This window comes from Mobula birostris, chromosome 1 (assembly GCF_030028105.1).
Source record: "Mobula birostris isolate sMobBir1 chromosome 1, sMobBir1.hap1, whole genome shotgun sequence".
Taxonomy (NCBI): Eukaryota; Metazoa; Chordata; class Chondrichthyes; order Myliobatiformes; family Myliobatidae; genus Mobula; species Mobula birostris.
In genome coordinates this window covers 203,768,874-203,791,761 of record NC_092370.1, presented here as the reverse complement: position 1 = coordinate 203,791,761, position 22,888 = coordinate 203,768,874, and the positions used below count along the sequence as shown (strand labels likewise).

Here is a 22,888-nt window from a genome sequence, read left to right as displayed (position 1 = left end):
GATGAGAGGGGGATGGGGGGCTGTGGACCAGGTGCGGCTCGATAGTACCAGGCAGAATAACAGCCTTCGGCATAGACTAGATGAGCCATAGGGCCTGTTTGTGTGCTTATAGTGCTCTATAACACTACAGAACTCTATAGATGTTCTTTAACTGCAGTATAGCTATTTGACAGACTCAAGAGGGACAGTGATATTTGACAGTTTCCTACTTTACTTCGAAGTATGCTACACAAACTTGATGGTTTGCCTTCTGCATCAAATGGTCAAAAACTGCATTCAAGTTAACCTGTTCAATGGCGTGACAACAAAATTGCACTTACCATCTTTACTGCCTTCAAGACTTTCTTTAGTACTCTGGAAGTCAGTTACTTCAAACTGTGTTTCTATATTCCCACCCATTTCACAAAAATCTTTTGCATACGATAGGGCCACCTCTCTCCAATCTACAATGCCTGTGTTTGGAGAATCCAAGGCCATCAAACCCTATGTAACAATAAAGAAACAAAGCCAATACATAAGAGTTCAATACAACTTATAACAGGTTCTTTTTGTGCCACTAGTACTGCTCACTACTTATCTTATGTGCTTATACATTAGAACTCTATAAAACTTCGTTTTAGTCCATTTAATAGGTTAATATTTAAAGCCATGACCTTCCACAAACATCAAAGTATTTATTATTAAAGATAATCAAAACATGATTCTAACAATACTGAGAGAAAAGTGTGAAAAAAGAAGCAAGAATGATTAGCTCAGACTTATGAGCTAACAACAAAGTTTAGCGATTATGGAAAAAAATATAAGACTGGAATTTATTAGCTTGCTACTGGTTATTGAAATAAAAGTCTCCAGAAACTGCAGCAGTTAATGCATATCATCAAAGAGGATGAACCATATTTTATTTTTTTTAATCCTGGGAGCCAGCATTTCAATGTGCTGTTTCTAATCATAAGAAAAAAATCAAGGACATATACTATAGTGTAGATTCTAAGATAGAGAGTCATAGAAAATGGGAACGGGCCATTTGGCCATTCAAATATCCTTTCAACATGATAATGGCTGATCCTGTATCTAAATACCATATTTCATCTCTTTTCTCATATTCCTTAATGCCCTTGTGTCCAATTAACTATCTTTTTCTTAAATATATTCAGTGACTGTGCCTTCACAGGCTTCTGCAGTTGAAAATTTCACTGGTCCACCATGTTCTAACTAAGTAACGAATTAATACATCAAACAGAATCCAGATTAAAATTTCAGAAGCGCTTTTGAAAACTTCTATAATTTGAGTTTGAGGAAAAAATATTAATTTCAAAAATAAGCATTTTCAAGTAAAATGCAAAAAGGATGCAATGTATTTTTTCACTCTTCAGTATACCACAGCATTGGTATATTTGGTACAGCATGGTGGGCCGAAGGGCCTGTATTGTACTGTAGGTTTTCTCAGTTTTCTATGTTTCTATACCATGCCAAAATATATTGTATTAACCTTTGGAAAAAAGTACAGTCGATGTTTTGCACCAAGACCCTTCAGCAGGGCTGGAGAAAAAAAGACGCGGAGTAGATTTGAAGGTGGTGGGAGGGGAGAGGAGAGAGAAACACCAGATGATAGGTGAAACTGGGAGGGGGAGGGATGAAATAAAGAGCTGGGAAGTTGATTGGTGAAAGAGATACAGGGCTGGAGATGAGGGAGTCTGATAGGCGAGAACAGAAGGCCATGGAAGAAAAAGGGAGAAGACAAGCATAGAATGATATTCCGTCTGGGTAGCCTCCAAACTGATGGCGTGAACATCGATTTCTTGGACTTCCGGTACTGACCCCGCACCCCCCCCTCCCCCCACCATTCTCTCACCTCATCTCCTTGCCTGCCCATCGCCTCCCTCTAGTGCTCCTCCCCCATTTTCTTTCTTCCATAGCCTTCTGTTCTATCCTCTCCTCTCACGCTTCCCCTTTTCCAGCCCTGTACCCCTTTCACCAAGTTCCCAGCTCTTTACCTCATCCCTCCCCCTCCCAGTTTCACCTATTACCTTGTTTTTCTCTCTCCTCTCCCCTCCCCCCCACCTTTCGAATCTACTCCTCAGCTTTTTTTCTCCAGTCCTGCTGAAGGGTTTCGGCCCGAAATGTTGACTGTTCTTTTTTCCATAGATGCTGCCTGGCCTGCTGAGTTCCTCCAGCATTTTGTGTATGTTGCTTGGATTTCCAGCATCTGCAGATTTTCTCTTGTTTGTATTTAGCTTTGATTTGTATCTTGATTTTAAAATGACAGTAAAACACAAAAAATAACCCTTTTCACATAGTATTCTTCAGAAAATTTGTGTTGCAGTATTTTAAGAGGGAAGAAACAAATAAACCTCCATAATGTACTCAAATAATTATCCTTTCTTAGCCTGGTTGGAAAAGGCAGTGTACAACAATAAGTATTCTATATTTGATTCCTAGTATTGATAACACAAGTCATAATATTAGGTAATTTTTTTTAACCCTTGACTAAACACCCTGCTGTAAAATATCCTATGTGGATACTGTAGAAAAAAATGTCTCTACTATGGCTTTGGCCTTGATGCAATCAATTGTTGTACATTCAAAGAAATGGCTGGTTTCCACCACTCCGGAACTTTCCACCAACATGGATCTGTGTATTCAGTGTAGAGAAAATTTGGAAGTATTAAAACATTATAAAAATTTACCTTACAATAGGGCTCTCGCTCTTGGATTTCCTTTCCACTAATAAGTCTCAGGCCTTGGACATTGTTCTGCTGTCCACGTTCAAACAAAGCTTTTAACCGTGGAACTTCTTCTCGATCAACAGCAACAATAAGCTGCAATAAAAATGAAATTCACAAATCATGTGAAAATGAAAATCACAATCACAAGATCCTGAATGATAAACTACCATTCGATTATAAATTCAACAAGTTTGCTTTTAATCAGTGGAACTTTTCTGTTGCTATTATAGATTAGTTATCTATGATTCTGTGTCTTTACAGGTGGTGGTGGGGAGGAGGTCGAGAGTGAGATCCTCAAGGAGCTTATTTTACATTTTAAAATCTTTAAATCTTATATATTTTTATTCAGTATGTGGAAATCATTCCAAATCCAATTGTTCCTTTGGAAATCCCTCACATAGAAATGTCTGAATTCATCCGCTCTGCCATTACGTGTGTATATGCTATGTTGTTTTCCAGATAAATGGTATATTTACAAGATAAATAGTGGAACAGGTTGTCACATAATGAGTCGTGTTCATTGACACATAGCAAGCGATCCTACATTGAGGGCATACTGTTCATAATCTATCATGTCCGATGATTAAAGGAGCGTTTTAAAGTGGAAAAGCCTTTACACTGGGGCAGTTCCACACTTTTGACCTCAGAAGTCCACATCCAGTGGTACGAAACTGGGGTCTTCCTTCGTTGCAGTGGATAACCATGGCGTCTTCTGTGCCTCGTCATGCCCTTTGTTCTCCACAGAGTGTTGCAGAATTGCCTTCCAGGCTGTCCCTATCTCATGGGGTATGTGGCATGTCCCTATCTTACGAGGTACGAGGCCCATCAGCTACCCTTACCTGGATTAGCTTGCCTGTCGAAGCACTGTACCAGTGTGGTATGCAAACAGCTACTTGGAGCAACAGGTAAGAACTGAGCGTCTGGTGGGGACCAAAAGTGAGTGAGCTGCCCCAGATTGGACATGACAAGCCCCTTCACCAGAGGCACTACCCCTCCCTAGAACCCCATACACGTAAGCAACAGCAGGCACCTCTGGTTATTGGATTTCCGTGCAAAGCAGTTTCTCACATCTGAAGCACGATTTAAGACCATAAGATATAGGAGCAGAAGTAGGCCATTTGGCCCATCGAGTCTGCTCCGCCATTCAATCATGGGCTGATCCAATTCTTCCAGTCATCCTCACTCCATTGTTGGTAGACTCTCAGGTGGTGACGACAAGGCATACAGGAGTGAGATATGCCAACTAGTGGAGCGGTGCCACAGCAACAACCTGGCACTCAACATCAGTAAGATGAAAGAGCTGATTGTGGACTTCAGGAAGGTAAGACGAAAGAACACATACCAATCCTCACAGACGGACCAGAAGTGGAGAGAGTGAGTAGCTTCAAGTTCCGAGGTGTCAAGATCGCTGAGGATCTAACCTGGTCCCAACATATCGATGTAGTTATAAAGAAGGCAAGACAGCGGCTATACTTTATGAGAGTTTGAAGAGATTTGGCATGTCAACATGTACACTCAAAAACTTCTATAGTTGTACGATGGAGAGCATTCTGACAGGCTGCATCACTGTCTGGTATGGAGGGGCTACTGCACAGGACCGAAAGAAGCTGCAGGGGGTTGTAAATCTAGTCAGCTCCATCTTGGGCACTAGCCTACAAAGTACCCAGGACATCTTAAGGGAGTGGTGTCTCGGAAAGACAGCGTCCATTATTGAGGACCTCCAGCACCCAGGGCATGTCCTTTCCTCACTGTCACCATCAGGTAGGAGGTACAGAAACCTGAAGGCACACACTCAGTGATTCAGGAACAGCTTCTTCCCCTCTGCCATCGGATTCCTAAATGGACATTGAATCTTTGGACACTACCTCACTTTTTAAAAAAACTACACAGTATTTCTGTTTTTGCACGTTTTTTAAATCTATTCAATATACGTAATTGATTTACTTGTTTATTTATTATTATGTTTTTTTTATTATTTTTTTTCTCTGCTAGACTATGTATTGCATTGAACTTCTGCTGCTAAGATAACAAATTTCACGTCACATGCCGGTGAGAATAAACCTGATTCTGATTCCCCTGTCTTCTCCCCGTATTCTTTGCTGGCCTGGGCTAATCAAGAATCTATCTATCTCTGCCTTAAATGCACCCAATGACTTGGCCTCCACAGCCACTCATGGCAACAAATTCCACAGATTTACCACCCTCTGACTAAAGTAATTTCTCCACATCTCTGTTCTAAATGGTCTGAGACTCCCTTACCATGGGAAATAACTTTGCCATATCTAATCTGTTCAGGCTTTTTAACATTTGGAATGTTTCTATGAGATACCCCCCACATTCTACTGAACTCCAGGGAATACAGCCCAAGAGCTGCCAAACATTCCTCATAGTGTAACCCTTTCATTCCTGGAATCATTATTGTGAATCTTCTCTGAACCCCCTCCAATGTCAGTATACCCTTTCTAAGATATGGAGCCCAAAACTGCACACAATACTCCAAGTGTGGTCTCACAAATGCCTTATAGAGCCTCAAGATCACATCCCTGCTCTTATAATCTATACCTCAAGAAATAAATACCAACATTGCATTTGCCTTCTGCACCACTGACTCACCCTGGAGGTTAACCTTTAGGGTTTACATCTCTGCATTTTGAATTCTCTCCCCCATCTAAATAATAGTCTGCCCGTTTATTTCTTCCACCAAAGTGCACGACCATACACTTTCCAATGTTGTATTTCACTTGCCACTTCTTTGCCTATTCCCCTAAACTATCTAAGTCTCTCTGCAGGTTCTCTGTTTCCTCAACACCACCCACTCCTCCACCTATCTTTGTATCATCGGCAAATTTAGCCACAAATCCATTAATCCCATAGTCCAAATCATTGACATACATCATAAGAAGCAGCGGTCCCACCACCGATCCCTGTGGAACTCTACTGGTAACTGGCAGCCAGCCAGAATAGAATCCCTTTATTCCCACTGTTTGTATTCTGCGGACCAGCCAATGCTCCACCCATGCTAGTAACTTCCCTGTAATTCCATGGGATCTTATCTTGCGAAGCAGCCTCATGTACGGCAGCTGGAAAGGCCTTCTGAAAATCCAAGTACACCACACCTACTGCATCTCCTTTGTCTACCCTGCTTGTAATTTCCTCAAAAAATTGCAGTAGATTAGTCAGGCAGGTTTTTCTTTCAGGAGACCATGCTGGCTTTGGCCTATCTTCTCATGTGCCTCCAGGTACTCCATAATCTAATCCCTAACAATCGATTCCAACAACTTCCCAACCACTGATGTCAGGCTAACAGGTCTATAGTTTTCTTTCTGCTGCCTCCCACCCTTCTTAAATAGCGGAGTAACATTTGCAATTTTCCAGTCATCCGGTACAATGCTAGAATCTATCGATTCTTGTTAGTGCCTCCGCCATCTCTCCAGCTACTTCCTTCAGAACCCGAGGGTGCATTCCATCAGGTCCAGGAGATTTATCCACCCTCAGACCATTAAGCTTCCTGACAATCCTCTCAGCAGTCCTCACAATCCTTTATAGGGACCTGAAATCAGTGCCTTGCAATTCCTCTGCCAGATGGTGGTGCAGCTGGTCAGGACACTCTTGATGGTGCTCCTGTATAAAGTTGGTTCGAATGGTGGGGGTGGGGGGGGCGGGGAGGAAGCCTCACTTGCCTCAATCTCTTGACCAAAGATGTGGTGTTGGGGATCCTGGTGAGATCGTATGTTCTGTCCACTCCCAAAAAACTTGGTACTCCTAATTCTTTCCATGGAGGAATCACTTGTGTGCAGTGAGTGGTCAGCCTGCACCTTCTTAGGGTCTATAATCATCCCTTTGGTCTTGTCTACATTGAGACTCAAGTTGTTGTGCTCGCACCATTCTATCAGCTGCTCTACCTCCTCTCTGTATGCTGTCTCATTGTCATTGTTGATGAGGCCATCCACTGTTGTGCCATCAGCGAACTTGATTCGTTTTGAACTAAATCTCTCAGTGCAGTCATGCATCAGTAGCTGTTGTGAACAGCAGTAGACTGAGCAAACAGCCCCAGAGGCACTGCTGCTCAGCATGATGGAGCTAGAGGTGTTTTTGCCAACACATTTAATATTTCAATGTTTTTTAAAAAAAACTCCCCATGTCATTTTTCCCCTGACCTGGAGCTGCTTGTACCCCAAAATTCTTTTGTCGACCACTGCTGATTCTCAAATTCCTTGATGTTTGATTTTTCCCCCACATTATTGAAGCATATCTGACTCAGTGTCCCGTATTTGTTCCAAGGGCTTACTTATCTGGTACAGTTGGAAGAGATCCACACTTTCTTTACTCCCCTGCAAGGGAACACTTTTACTGTCTATAAGTGGCTTAATGACTACCTCCTGAAATGAGGCAGTCAGTACCATTGCTATCCTTTTGAAACATATTCAACAAAAATTAGGAACAACAAAGGAGCAGTTAGGAGGGTACAAAAGAAAAAGAACAATTTTTTTGATACAGAGCTTTAAGAACAAGAGAGATACAGCAGTGATGAGGCTAACAGGATTACAAACAAAACCAGCCTGAATGTTGGACAGAGCCACAAACAAGACTGCTGCAAGAAGATTGTGTTGAAAATAAAAGAAAACACAACTTGCAGGAAGAAATTTGACATTTAGATGAGCAACACCTTGTGAATTGATACTCTTCCGACCATAAACTACTTCCTGCTGTCGCAATTCCATTCTAAATCTTAACAGCTTCCTCACTGTTAACCCAATTGCTGATGAATCAATATTACCATTATTTTTGCAAATTTTTCTCAGAGAATTATATTAAGAGTAAAAAGTACACTCATTAAATATTCCTATAATATGTATTTGCAACTTTTAACATCTTCAGTAAAGTTTTGACTTAGGACTGAAACTCCGCCGCCCCCCCCCGCCGTAGGATGGATTATGTTAAGTTATTGCTTCAAGAATTGACCCGAACTATCACATTTTGCATACATAAAATCCGATAAATTTCCCTGCATGAAAAATGTACATCAACAGGAAGGGAAGAGTGGAATGGAAAGTGCTCTATATTTATTTATTGAGATACAACACAGTAGGCCCTTCGGCCCATTCAAGCTTCACCTTTCAGCATCCCCCGATTTAACCTTAGCTTAATCACGGGACGATTTACAATGACCAAATAGCCTACCAATCGGTATGTGTTTGGACTGTGGGAGGAATCTGGAGCACCTGGAGGAAACCTATGTAGTCACAGGGAGAATGTACAAACTCCTTACAGACAGTGGAGGGTTGCTGGTACTGTAAAGCGCTGTGCTAACCACTGTGCTTCTGTGCTACCCAAATCTCATGAAGAGAAAGTAATCCTGCATTTAAAAAAAACAATTTGAAAGAAATAGATTGAATTTTTGTAATTTATTTCAAAATAAATTTATATGCATTTTTGTTTTGGACATGAATTCTTCCCTAAGGCAGCCAGAAGTAGAAAGAAATATTTTACTGTCAATGAAGAACTCTAACAGTAGGCATTATTTCTAGTGAATTGATAACATTAATCAACTGTGTTGCTTGTGCATATTCTGATATCGAAAAAAGACATTTTCCTAAACCATGAGGTTTAATTCATTAATTTAGCATGAGCGAAAGTTTTGAACATTGTATGGGAGTGATTATGAAAATTCAGAACTGATAAAGTAAGACTACAATTTCACAAGTAGCATACTCCCATTATCAAAAAGACTTATGGTACTGGATATGGAAATCTATCCCACTGTGTCAATACTGCTGCATAGCTAGTACAATTGCTGCCTTGCAATGCCAGAGATCCAGGTTCACACCAGACCTCTCTGTTTGAAGACTGCACATTCGCCATGACTACATCCAGTAGGTTTCATTCCACATCCCATAGATGTATGGGTTGGTAGGTTAACTGATCACTGCACGTGCCCTTAGCATGTAGGTGAATGGTAGAAACTGAGGAGGTATGCTGAGATTGTGGGGAGAAAATTTCCATTGAGAACAATTCTCTGGTCTAGCATTCTCCTTATCAAGTATCTATCGAGAAACATTAATTTAGTTGCCCTGAGCAATAGAACAAAACAGGTGAGAGACATATATACAACCACAAAATACTCACTTTACCACATCTTTTATAAGGGATACTTTTCTTCTCAAAATAAGCATAGCTTTGTTCAGCACCCCGCACACACAGTTGAGCCTTTAAAGATCCTGGTGTATAGTAAATTCCACTGTGAATAACCCCACTGTTATGTCCACTCTGATGGAAAGCTGAACAAGATTACAGTGATTAGTACAGAGAGCAAACAGATAAAATTAAAAACTAATTGTTGTTACAAAATTATACAAAATAATACAAATGTAATAACATTGAAGTTGTTCTTTGTATCAATGCACGAAAACAAACAGGACACTAATTCTGTGACACGATATACCCTCAAGTCAAAAGTTAACACTACAGAGCAAGAGAGATCAGCATCAAAGAACAAAAAAAATTAACTTGCTCTTTTCCCACTATAAACTGTGTCATTTAGGTTTTCTTTCTTGCCTTCTACAAACCTGCACTTGATGTAAGAAACTGCCAAGTCACTGCAGATTCGTCCAGCTTTTTGTCCTTGACAGCTCACCATTTAACCCAGTTTAAAAGATCAACACCGAAATGCTTCTGCTCTTTCGCCACCCACTGACCTTCTTCCATGAGACTCCTCAGCTATATTTTTATATACTGCTATGACCATTAAAGTTAGGGATTCTCTTCATATATGCATACAAAGTCCAATATCAGATCTTTATTCATTCTCGGTTTAACAGCTTTTATTGTAAGCTGCTGCTGTTCCAACTCAACACTGGCAAGAGAACAACAGTCTTTGACAACACCTGCCACAGACCCTACCTCTACTGCCAAAAGCCAGGGCAGAGGACACATGAAAGCACCGCCATTGTATTATATGATGTGAAATTTGTTATTTTGCACCAGCAATACTAAACAAAGACATAATATTACCATAAATTACAAAACCAATAGTGCAAGGAAAAGGAATAATATGCTGGTTTTCACAGATTCAAGGACCATTCATCAATCTGACGGCAGTGGGGAAGAATCAGCTCCTCATGTCACACACCATTTGACTTGGAGACAACCCACCTTCCTTGATCACTGCAGAGTCTAATTCTGGGAATTCTCTTTGCAGCAGCACTGCAAAGAGAATCTTTGGCAGAAAGATTGCAGTGGAAGCTCACCACTACCTTCATAAGTGCAATGATTGCTGGTCTTGCCAGTTACATTCATGTCCCAAAAAATGAACACATTTTTAAAAATTAATTTCAATAGGTACTTTATGTAATACCCTGGTTTAAGACCATGCTTTATTTTATTAATAGTTATGCTTTTGGGTTTTTTTGCAGATTTTCTCAAAACTCAATAAGTGTTCTTTTAATTACATTATATAATTGAGTATTTCATTTCGCTTAAAATAAAAATTCAGTTGATTCATAAGTTAGGTTTGTTGTAATTAGCCAAAAGGATTTATGGCCAGTCAGATGCCCAGGAAGAGAACAGGTAACCACTTTGGAGAGAGTTTAGGATGGAAGAAGGAGAATGTTGGAGGAAAGAAATGGACAACAAATGTAGTGCAGGAACATGGTAAAACACACAAATTTGGAAGGATAGAAAAAGATGTCAGAAAATCCTGGTGCAGATTTTGGTTTCATTGAGAAAGTACAGATAACTTTTAGTTAGCTAATTAGTACATGATCCTGGAGAAAGTTCAACACCTTTTCCTTTGACATTGAGTGGATATTTATTCATGTTTCACTCAGACTGTTTTTCAGCGCAGAACTGTTTATCGTGAGTAAATGAAGTGAAGTGGACTAGACTGATTATGCAACAATGAGCTCCAATGACTATGTGCATGTAATAGACTAATATATACTGTAGGTAATGGGCCCTTTTTCTTTACTTTGTTTGGTATAGTTTAAAATATGTTCAATAAAGTTCAATAAAAATCCAATCTAAGTTTGTACTGTTGAGAGTTAACTTGTTGCTTCTTGGCGAACAGTAAAGTTGCATGGGTGTGCCAGTATTCATAAAAATACAGTCTCACTTTCCCTTACAGGAACATTCAAACTTTTACGTTTTGTGTGTACCTGAATCATCTTTACCCTAGACCTGTTTATTGATTGGAAATGGCCTCCTCATTGTTATTCCCCATGCATTGTCCTATGTTGCTCTCAGTTTGTATTTACAGTAATAGTTAACTCATTACAAGCCTACAGTTAGGGTACATCCACACTACGCCGGATAATTTTGAAAACGAAGCTTTTTCTCTTCGTTTTGCCCTCTCGTCCACACTGAGCCGGCGTTTTCAGCCCCCGAAAACGGAGATTTTCGAAAACACTCTCTAGAGTGAATAGATCTGAAAACGCTTAATATCCGGCATAGTGTGTACGGGGTAACCGGAGAGATTTTAAAACGCTATCATGACAACACCACAACAACAATGCTTTTTTCTGCTTCTGCTTGGTACTGCGCGGTACTGCGCAAGCTGTTATAACGCGCAGTCGGTGTGAACGGCGTGAGAGTTAAATTGTGTGAGTTTTTTTGACTATTTAAAAATGCTGTCATGACGTGCTGGAACAGATGTTCGTTTTCTTGAACGCCACTACCAAACAATTTCAGAACAGACGGACGAGACTAAAGCCAGTTGACCCATAGCTTACTGAATAAATAAGTATACTCACTTTGCCCTGTTTTCTGTTCTTGCTTGTATGAAGGTGGTTTACCTATTTATGCAAGTACTTCTCTGACAATAGATGTGTAACAGCCTAATGTAACATTGTATGGAAATAAAAGATAACACTGATGCAGACGTTTTATACATTTAACAAGGTGCTTTATTAATGTAACAGAGTTAGTTTTCAATGTTCGTCGTCAGCTGGGTCATACTGTCCGTGAACTCCCTGTCGGTTGCCTCCATACGCTCCAGTATTTGTTTTTTTTTAAGTTTTAAGTCCTCCTGTGCAAGAGCCAAGAGCAATTCCTTTAAAGCTTTTCTACTCTGTAACTGGACAAACGCACACTAAGTATCTCGTTCCCTCTTCGCTTGTTTTTTGTTTGTCCTGCGCATGCCCAGTAGGAGGAGATTCGCCCAAATATCCGCCTAACGTGGATGGAGATATTTTGAAAAACGCTTAGTGTGGACGCCTGTCGTTTTTACTCGAAACTGGCGTAGTGTGGACGTAGCCTGAGAAAGCTACATTTACGGCAGCAAAAAAAGCCTAAAGCAAGCTACAATTAAAGAATACATTATTCATGCTAGGCACTCTGTTGGTTGGGGTTGACCATAGATGTGGCATCCTAGCTGTCTACAGGATACGCTAGCCAAGGCAGTATGATATGGGGAACAAGCTGTTGACCATGTAACCGGCTTCCCCTCTCCATACATCTGATGAATCCAAAGGAACAGTAGAGTTGCCAGTCAGCATTGAACTCAATTAGGACTTCCCTAGGAACTACAGCTCTGGATTTTTCCTCAGGGTTTACTCCCATAACCTTCCCCATGAGGAGCTTTGAGATCAGTTTCCCTTCTCCTAGATGAGCTGCCAACCACGGATGATGAGTCCCAGCTGCCTGAAGCCACTGGTTTTAAGGCACCAGTAACCCACCCTTGACCCTTTTGTCAGGAGGAACAGTTCCACTGGGTTTAGCAGCTAAGCCACATGTGAGGGCCAAAGTCTGGGTTTCTCCCCACGTTCCAAAGACATACTAGTTGGTAGGTTAATTGGTCATTGTAAATAGTCCAGTGATTTGGCTCAGATTAAAATTGAGGGTTGCTGGGCGGTGTGGTTCAAAGGGTCGGGAGGGCCTATTTTGCACTGTATCTCAATAAATAAATTTGAGACGCACACCACTGGGAGCATTTATTAGGTAGTAGGAGCTTATCCCCACTACCACCCCCACCTATAACACATTTATAAATATTCAGTGGTTCTGAAGTGATCTTGTTTTTAAATGATTTTTTTTATTTCAAAATATACTTTATTCAAAAATAAATATATACAATAAACCATTCAATAACTTTTCATCCTTTACATACGTTTCCATTATAGTCAGTACATATCCGTATTTATAGCCACCCATGTGGCACTCCAGTAGTTCAGCTTACCATATCATTGTTGAGGGGTATACTCCCCACCCCCCGACCCCTCCCACTCCCACGGGTGGAGAAACCTATACCATGGTCCTTTCCCACCGGGCCCTTGCGGTGGCTGCACTGAGTTTCAGTGCGTCCCTCAGCACATACTCCTGCAACCGAGAATGTGCCAGTCGGCAGCATTCTCCCACGGACATCTCCATGTGCTGGTAGATGATCAAGTTTCGGGCTGACCAAAGAGTGTCTTTCACCGAGTTGATGATCTGCCAGCAGCACTGGATGTTGGTCTCCGTGTGCGTCCCCGGGAACAGCCCGTAGATCAGAGAGTCCTCTGTTACGCAGCTGCTGGGGATAAAACGTGACACTAGCCCATCCACTCTCCTCCACACCCTCTTTGCGAACTGGCAGTGTGCAAAGAGGTGGGTCACAGATTCCTCCTCACTGCAGTCGTCCCGTGGGCAGCGGGGTATGGAGACGACGTTCCGGCGTACAGGAGGACTCTGACTGGGAGGGCCCCTCTTACTGCCAGCCAGGCGAGGTCTTGGTGCATGTTGGTGAGATCTGGCGATGAGGCATTTTGCCAGATGAACTGGACAGTCTGCTCAGGGAACCACCCCACTGTGTCCATCATGTCCTTCTCCTGCAGTGCCTGCAGGACATTACGAGTCGACCACTGCCTGATGGCCCTGTGGTCAAAGGCGTTCTCCTGGAAGAACTTTGCTACGCAGGACAGGTATGCCGGCAACAACCAGCTGACTGGGGCGTTGCGCGGGAGTGGGGCCAGACCCATCCTTCGTAGCCAGGGCGACAGGTAGAACCTGGGCACATAGTGGTACTTGGTGCCCACATACCTGGGTTCTACACACAACCTGATGCAGCCACATACGAAGCTGGCCATCAGGGTGAGGGCGACATTGGGGACATTCTTGCCCCCGTTGTCCAGGGCCTTGTGCATGACGGTCCGTCTCACCCGCTCCATCTTGGATCCCCAGACGAATCTGAAGACAGCCCGGGTGATTTCCGAGCTGTAGGAGCGGGGGACAGGCCAGACCTGCACCAAGTACAGCAGCCCTGAGAGCACCTCACACCTGATGACCAGGTTCTTGCCCGTTATCGACAGGGAGCGCCCTCCCCACAGTCCCAGTTTCTGTTTCACCTTGGCAGTCCGCTCCTGCCAGTTGTTGTTGCACGACTCAGCCCCTCTGAACCAGATCCCCAACACCTTCACGTGGTCAGACCTGATGGTGAAGGGGACGCTGGATCCGTTGGGCCAGTTGCCGAACAGCATGGCTTTGCTCTTCATGCGGTTGAGCCTGGCCTCCGACGCTAGCTCGAACTGTTCGCAGGTGCCAGTCAACCTGCGAACTGACCTCGGATCAGAGCAGAAGACGGTGACGTCGTCCATGTACAGGGAGGTTTTCACTTGGGTCCCTCCACTGCCTGGCAGCGTCACCCCTCTTATGCCCTCATCCCTCCTGATGGCTTCCGCAAAGGGTTCTATGCAGCAGACAAACAAGACAGGGGAGAGGGGACAGCCCTGCCTGACTCCAGACCTGATGGGGAAGCTGTCCGTTTCCCACCCGTTGACCTGGACTGCACTACGGATGTCTGTGTAGAGCAGTCTGATCCAATTCCGGATTCCCTCCCCAAATCCCATTTTGGAGAGCACGTCTGCCATGTACGTGTGCGATATCCTGTCGAAGGCTTTCTCCTGGTCCAAGCTGACCAGGCAGGCGCCCACCCCCGTCCTGCACGTAGGCGATGGTGTCCCTCAGCAGTGCGAGGCTGTCTGAGATCTTCCTGCCCGGTACAGCACAGGTTTGGTCTGGGTGAATCACCTGTCCTAGAGCAGACTTGATCCTGTTGGCGATAGCCTTGGACAGGATCTTGTAATCCACATTCAGGAGAGAGATGGGTCTCCAATTTCTAATGTCCTCCCTTTCCCCCTTCTGCTTGTAGATGAGGGTGATGATGCCCTTCCTCATGGACTCAGACATACTGCCGGCCAGAAGCATAGCGTTGTACACTTCCAGCAGGTCTGGGCCCATCCAGTTCCACAGAGCCGAGTACAACTCAGCCGGTAAGCCGTCGCTTCCGGGAGTCTTACCCAACCCAAAGGAACGGATGGAGCCTGTCTGCTCGTCCAGGGTCAGTGGCTGATCCAGATTCTCCCGCTTGCCGTCGTCTAAGACCTGCGTGATAGACGACAGGAAGTTGCGGGAGGCTGTGGATCCTGTGGCCTTTTCGTCGTACAGACCGGCATAGAAGAACTTGCAGATCCTCAGTACGTCGGTCTGTAAGGACGCGACTGAGCCATCCTCTTCCTTAAGGTTGTGGATCACAGAACTCCCCCTGTGCACCTTTTGGAGGAAGAAGCGTGAGCACGTCTCGTCCTGCTCCATGGTTTGGACCCTTGATCGGAAGATGATCTTGGAGGATTTGGCGGCAAGGTGCTGGGCTTGCCGGCCCTTCACCTCTTGCAATTCCTCCCTGACATCCACCCCCTTCAACTGCAGAAGGAGGAGTTGCTGCAACTCTGTCTGGAGTTTACACAGTTCCCTCTGCTCCTGCCTTGCTTTCTGGATGCCCTTGCGGATGAAGAACCTTTTAACGTTCTCCTTGGTGGTTTTTAAATAATTGGCAATGTAATCATATGGGTACGTCTTTGCTGGCTCACCCACCTGACCTGATTGCATTAAACAAGGCTCATCGCCACAGGCCTTTAAGTTATCTGAAGTAAACACTCCAACATTGTTTCTTGTTTTCACATGAAAACTTCAGAACTATGCCACTGTCATTTTATCCTCCAAAATTCCTATAGTGAGAATACGGGTCTTTTCCTGAATCTGACTTCTAAAATCTCTCATGCAAAAATAATTAGCAATGTAATCACATGGGTAGGTCTTTTTCTGGTGGTGTCAACATTGAATTCTATAACTTCTGGTAATTTCTTCACCCCCCTTCCCCTTCTCTGTTTATCCATTCCCCATTCTGGTTACACTCTCACCTGTCCATGACCTCCCTCTGGTGTCCCATCTCCCTTCTTTTCATCCAAGGTCACTGTCCTCTCCTGTCAGATTCCTTTTTCAGCCCTTGATCTCTTCTACCTGTCACCTCCTGGCTTCTTAATTCAACAGCCCTTCCCCACCAACCAACCAGCTTCCCCCTCACCTGGTTTCACCTATCACCTGCCAGCTTGTACTTCTTCCCCTGCCCCCATCTTCTTATTCTGGCTTCTGTTCCCTTCCTTTCCAATCTCAGTGAAGGGTCTTGGCCCAACACGCTAACTATTCATTACCCTTCATAGATGCCGCCTGACTTGCTGAGTTCCTCCAGCATTTCGTTCATGTTGCTCTTTTCAGCCTCACCGACTTGACCTGATTGCATTGCACAAAGCATTATATTGATACATTACATCTATTTACATTAGTGATTTTAGTACAGATAAACATGGATTTGGTTGTGCATAATTGTGTCTTATAAACAGACTGAAGGATGGAAATGTTCAAGGAGAAAATTCTGAAACTTAGGGCTCGTGCAGCAGAAGGTCTTGCTGCTAATGGATGCAATGATTAAAAATGGAAAGATTACAATAACTTATTTTGCTTTATTCCACAATGTTTGCAATATGTTTGAACTGTAATATGAATGAATATTTATCATTAAAGTGTATTTATCAATATTATTAAAATTTGCTTATGTCTAGAGGCTTTACTGTAGCTAGACTCCTAACTAGTCAGCAAATTTACAACATCCTCTTCCCAAAATCTGCCATGAAGAATTGAAAGTAACAATTTCACAACAGTATTATACTCACCCACTATGTTAAAATGTTGGCTAAACTTTTTTTAAAAAGTCATTTTGGAGCCTATATCTCAGAAAGCATGTGTTGTTTTTGGAGAGAGTCCAGAGGAGATTCACAAGGATGATTCTGTGAATGAAGGGGTTAACAAACGAGGAGCGTTTGGCACCTTTGGGCCTGTACTGACTGGAATTTAGAAGAGTGCAGAGGGATCTCATTGAAACTTACCAAATGTTGAAAGGACTAGATAGGGTGGACGTGGAGGGATGTTTTCTATGCTGGCGGTATCCAGAACTACAGGCCACAGCCTCAAAATTGAGGGGCAACCATTTAGTACAGAGGCAGAGTACTTTTTTTTTGCCAGAGAGCTATTCCACAGCAATCTGTGGAATGCTCTGCCCCAGACTGTGGTGGAGGCCAAGTCCGTGGATATATTTAAAGTGGAAGTTGGATAGTTTCCTGATCAAAGCATCAAAGGAGAAGGCAGGTGTATGGGGTTGAGTGGGATCCAGGATCAGCCATGATGGAATGGCGGAATAGTCTCAATCGACTGAATGGCCTAATTCTGCTCCTGTGTCTTATGGTCTTAGTTGTGAGAATGTTCTGTTAATACAAATATATAATCAGGTTGAAAAGTATCATACCATCATTTTTCTCAGGTTACTAAACTATAACCAATAGACCACATTTAGCCAGTTGAAAAAAAGTGCTTTTGAGAGGAAGGCTCCAATATCCTACAAGAAGTCCAAGGAGTGTGCACAGCAGACGAGGCCCTATTTTCACAGTCTATCACTCTACAGAGTGTTATCTGTAGAAGTGAACTGAGGAGAGTTTTACAAGGGAGAGGAGGACATGAAATGAGGAGCTAAGGAAATCAGCAGGAATTGGGGAAAAATGGAGGGGAAGTGGGAATGAGCAGTAACGATAGAACATTATGATGGAATTAACCAAAGGATGGTGGATGCACCAGCAGTGTCTCGGGCACATTAAAAAAAATTAAAATACCAAAGCCGGACTCAACTCTCCAGTACAAAGACGGTTCCGGTGTTCTTCTATATATCATATGTACTGTCAGTGATTATTTCAAATGTCCTGTACCGAATATTACTTGTCACTATCAACAAGTGATATTACTATTGGCATTCATACATCAGAGCACCACATGTATGGAATTGTCAGTAAAGATTTTGTTTCATGGTCTACTGTAATGACTTGCAAATGCAAATGGTTAGGCAAATCTAGAAGTTAGTAAAATAAAATCAAAGATCTACAAGCATGGCAACTCTGAATTAAAAACAGAAAATTCAGCAGGCCAGGTATGAAAAGAGCACTTATTGTTTTTCATCTGAAACACTTCATCACAACATCAGCCAGAACTGTAAGCATACAATTTCCTCCCTAAAATTCACCTTTATGAATTGAATGTGCTGTGTACTTTCAGGATTTTCTGATTTTATTCCAAAGGTTTGTATTTTGCTTAAATCAATTCTTTTAAAAAAAACATAAGAAACCTTATCCTCCAGATATACCAAGTTCCTTTTCCTTTTCCAGTACAATGAATGTCAATTTAGGAAACCGCTGTATCAGTTCTCTAGCAGATGCCAGTCCAACGATTCCGCCTCCAACAATGGCCACATCATAACTAGAAAAGGGAAGTTCAATCATAAGCATAGATATCCAAATTTTCAGGCTATATTAGTTCAAAATATAGGCTCAATAATAAGACAATTTTTTGTTACACTGATGTTATTTGACTTAAATTTGCAATAATGACCCAGGATTTGCTGATGTGATGGTAATCACTATTACATCATGAAATAGACAGAAATTTCTGAAGTGGGATTAGATATGCAAATCCATTGTTTATCTGACTTCTGTTGCTTTATGAGACATTATTTTGCATTGTTTTCCAGGATAATATTTAAGAATTAACAAGCTGACATGATGATCTGGATCTATCATGTTTCAGCCTGATGATTTTAATTAGAATTGTATTAGATACAAGTCAGAGAGGGAGGGACAGAGTGCCGGAAGGACAAATAGTATATGTTAAATTCCCCTGCCCGGAGTGTTAGCCGCAGTTGCCATAAAGTTTTATTGGTGTACTAATCTATTATTAAAGATTAATCTCTCTCTGGTCCTAAAATATTAGAATCAGATTTATTATCGCCGGCATGTGACGTGAAATTTGTTAACTTAGCAGCAGCAGTTCAATGCAATACATAATCTAAGGGAGGGAGAGAGAGAGAGAGAAAATAAAACATAATAAATAAACAAGTAAATCAATAACATCAATTGAATAGATTATTTAAAAAATGTGCAAAAACAGAAATACTGTACTGTATATTAAAAAAAGTGAGGCAATGTCCCAAGCTTCGAAGTCCATTCAGGAATCGGATGGCAGAGGGGAAGAAGCTGCTCCTGAATCGCTGAGTGTGTGCCTTCAGGCTTCTGTACCTCCTACCTGATGGAAACAGTGAGAAAACGGCATGCCATGGGTGCTGGAGGTCTTTAATAATGGACGCTGCCTTTCTGAGACACTGCTTCCTAAAGATGTCCTGGGTACTTTGTAGACTAGTACCCAAGATAGAGCTGACTAGATTTACAACCTTCTGCAGCTTCTTTTGGTCCTGTGCAGTAGTCCCTCCATACCAGACAGTGATGCAGCCTGTCAGAATGCTCTCCACGGTGCAACTTTGAAGTTTTTGAGCGTATTTGTTGACATGCCAAATCCCTTCAAACTCCTAATAAAGTATAGCTGCTGTCTTGCCTTCTTTATCACTACATCAATATGCTGGGACCAGTTAGATCCTCAGAGATCTTGACACCCAGGAACTTGAAGCTGCTCACTCTCTCTACTCCTGATCCCTCTTATGAGGATTGGTATGTGTTCCTTCGTCTTACCCTTCCTGAAGTCCACAATCAGCTCTTTTGTCTTACTATCATTGAGTGCCAGGTTGTGCTACGGCACCATTCCACTAGTTGGCATATCTCACTCCTATTCGCCCATTAGATTGGATTTTTTTAGATTATGAGGACACTCAGTCCTCGTTTATTGTCATTTAGAGATGCATGCATTAAGAATTGATACAATGTTCCTCCAGAGTGATATCACAAAAAAAAAACAGGACAAACTAAAGACTAACACTGACAAAACCGCATAATTATAACATGTAGTTACAGCAGTGCAAAGCAATACCATAATTTGATAAACAGCAGACCATGGGCACAGTAAAAAAAAATCTCAAAGTTCCGATCGACTCCTGATAGTCCTGATATCAGGTGGCAAAAGGGAGAAACTCTCCCTGCCATAAATCTCCAGGCGCCGACAACTGCAGATGCATTGGAAGCTCCTGACCACAGCCAACTCTGAGTCCGTCCGAAAACTTCGAGCCTCCGACCAGCCCCTCCGGTACAGCCTCCCAAGCACCATCCTCCGCTGAGCGCTTCAACCTCACCCTGGCTGTCGAGCAACAGGCAAAGCCAAAGACTTGGGGCCTTCTCCTCCGGAGATTCTGGATCACACAGTAGCAGTACCAGCGAAGCAGGCCTTTCAGAAGTTTCTCCAGATGTTCCTCCGTGCTCTCATGTCTGTCTCCATCAAATCAGGATTGTGCACAGCACCCTACTTGACAGATAACACATATCATTCACTGGAGTGGCTCCTGCGTTGTGCCGCCATCTTCTCCTCCTCACCACCTGAGATTCTACCAACAATGGTTGTATCGTCAGCAAATTTGCAGATGGTGTTTGAGCTATGCCTAACCACACAGTCATGTATATACAGAGATTAGAGCAGTGGGCTAAGCACACACCTGAGGTGCGCCAGTGTTGATCGTCAGCGAAGAGGATATGTTATCACAAATCCGCACAGACTGTGGTCTTCCGGTTAGGAAGTCGAGGATCCAATTACAGAGGGAGGTACAGAGGCTCAGGACTCAGGTTCTGCAACTTCTCAATTAGGATTGTGGGAATGATGGTATTAAATACTGAGCTATGAACAGCATCCTGACGTAGGTGTTTGTGTTGTCTAGGTGGTCTAAAGCCATGTGAAGAGCCATGGAGATTGTGTGTGGACCATAACTGCCTCAAATGTGTATGCATTCTAAAACTAAATCCTTCAATTTGAACATTTATGAGGTCAACTAATACAATAGGTGTATATTCCAATCATTTTGTTTCCTCTGAAAAACTGTAATTTACCTTTTGCCTTGTATATCTGTAAGAATTCTACGCTGTGATTACTGGCTCAACCAATCTGACAATCTCACTGTCGCTAATTACCAAGATTCACTCAAAAGAAATGCCTGACAGCAATCAATGTCATAAAAAGTAAAGCCCAAATTACATGCCAACACTGGATCTTTCTTGGCTTCAAGTTATTGCATCACATTAATTTCAAAGTCAAGGCAAAAATTTGTCTCGAAACATACAAAAACAGAGTGAAATCTTGACAACCAGTAAGATTGAGAAAACTATGATGCAAATGAGTTATGGCCATTATTTTCACCACACCAAAATGACCTCATTTTACTCCATATCTAAAGACCTCCGAGGAATGTGTCGTATTAAATTTGGTAAAATATTGGATGAATATCTGACCAGTTCAAAATGACAATTTATATCTTTCTGAGCCCTTTGCATGTGGGGTCTGTACGTCTGTTAGTGAGGAACCTGTACAGATTAAACACTGTTGATGTCTGTAGAATGGATGAAGAGTTACAATGTCTAATTGATTTATGAGGGTATACTGAGCACTGTGCTAATTAACATACGTTGTTTGAATGAAAGAAACCAGACTGAGGTAATAGCATGAGGAAAAAAATTTAAAGAGTTTGTCTGTCTCTGTGTGTCTCTACCTTGTGAAGCTTGTAAATATATCGAATTGCCTTTCTTGGTTTCATTGAACTTCAACCAAGGGCTGGAAATCGTGATCCAGGGTTTCACAAGTGAGTCATAATTCAGAGTGATTAGCAATTCAGACAAAAGTAATCATCAAGTGGTGACTAAGAATCGTGAACCTGAAACCTTTGTGACTTGTTACGTAGTATTTCGTATGGTTTATTTGTGCTTTCTATTTTATGATAATAAATTGGGCTTATTGTGCTTTTACACTTACCACTACATCTCCTAGACACTCCAATTGTTTGGGTCTGATCAACTCAGCTCAGCCCACTACAAGGAACCCAAACACAAATTAGGCAAAAACTTCAGGAGATCATTCTACAAACTCCTGCATCTTTCCAATAAATCTGTAGACTCAACAAATTCAAATGTTTCAAACAATCAGCAATTTCTGCTTTTGAATTTCATATTTCCAGCAACCATTGCTTTTGGCCCTTTGGTTATTTTAGACTAGTATTCTATTGCATCACTTTAAATACCCTAGATCTACCTGTCGTTATCCTCTAATCCACTTACCACCTTTAATCAGCATTTGCCATTTAATCTCTTGCGTTTTCTATCAAATAACATTGTATTTGTCTCACCGGCATTCTGTCCCTCCCTCTGTCATGGACCGCTAATCTCTACCATTCCGTTTAAAGTTCACCAGGCTGAAACATTAAATGGCTTTTCAATACAAATCCTGCACATCCTGTCGAGTATTTCCAGCAGTATTTTACTTCTGTATTAATGTTTAGGAGATACTTAGGTGGCAGAAACGCCATTGAAACTAGTAGTAAAAGTTTTTATGTACCAATCAAACAAGTACTTTCCACCTGAAGCAAAAATGCTTCACAAATGCCGATCGCCTGACGTGCTGCTATAAATTAACTTCATCCAGGGGCAGCAACTTCCATACTTTATAAAATTTGCAGTTCATATTAAATATAATCGTATCAATTACATTTGCACAGACGATCACGACACAGCTTGGCACGGAGCAGGTTCCCTGGAAGCACCTTTTGACTTATCAGTTTAGCAACACCCACACCGACACGACAGGTCTCTGTCAGCCTCACACAGCGATACAGCCTGGCGATGTGAGTTGCACCTCCGTATAACCTAGGTCACTCATCCCCAACATCGAACCCACATCACCCGAGACCGGCTAGCATTTTCCCAACTCCATGACTTGCCTGAGCCTCTTTCGTACGCCGTCACTCGTCCTGAACCCACTGAGTTGCCTGCAGAGTGGAAACCCAGCGCAAAGACTCCGAGCACCGCCAGCCATCGCCGAAAACAACCGGCGCAGGCGCC

At 42.5% G+C, this 22,888-nt stretch overlaps 1 protein-coding gene across 2 annotated transcripts in view; it reads right to left on the bottom strand.

The window, feature by feature from the left end:
* l2hgdh (L-2-hydroxyglutarate dehydrogenase) overlaps nucleotides 1–22,888 on the bottom strand; it is a 39,953-nt gene extending 17,065 nt beyond the window's left edge. For both annotated transcript variants that reach the window (XM_072269363.1, XM_072269370.1), the window contains exons 1-5: nucleotides 22,768–22,888; nucleotides 18,217–18,329; nucleotides 8,853–9,004; nucleotides 2,688–2,819; nucleotides 321–483 (exon numbers count right to left, since the gene is read on the bottom strand). In XM_072269363.1, the coding sequence (XP_072125464.1) occupies nucleotides 321–483; nucleotides 2,688–2,819; nucleotides 8,853–9,004; nucleotides 18,217–18,329; nucleotides 22,768–22,862 (655 nt within the window). In that variant the 5' untranslated portion in view covers nucleotides 22,863–22,888. The remainder of the gene's footprint in view (nucleotides 1–320; nucleotides 484–2,687; nucleotides 2,820–8,852; nucleotides 9,005–18,216; nucleotides 18,330–22,767) is intronic.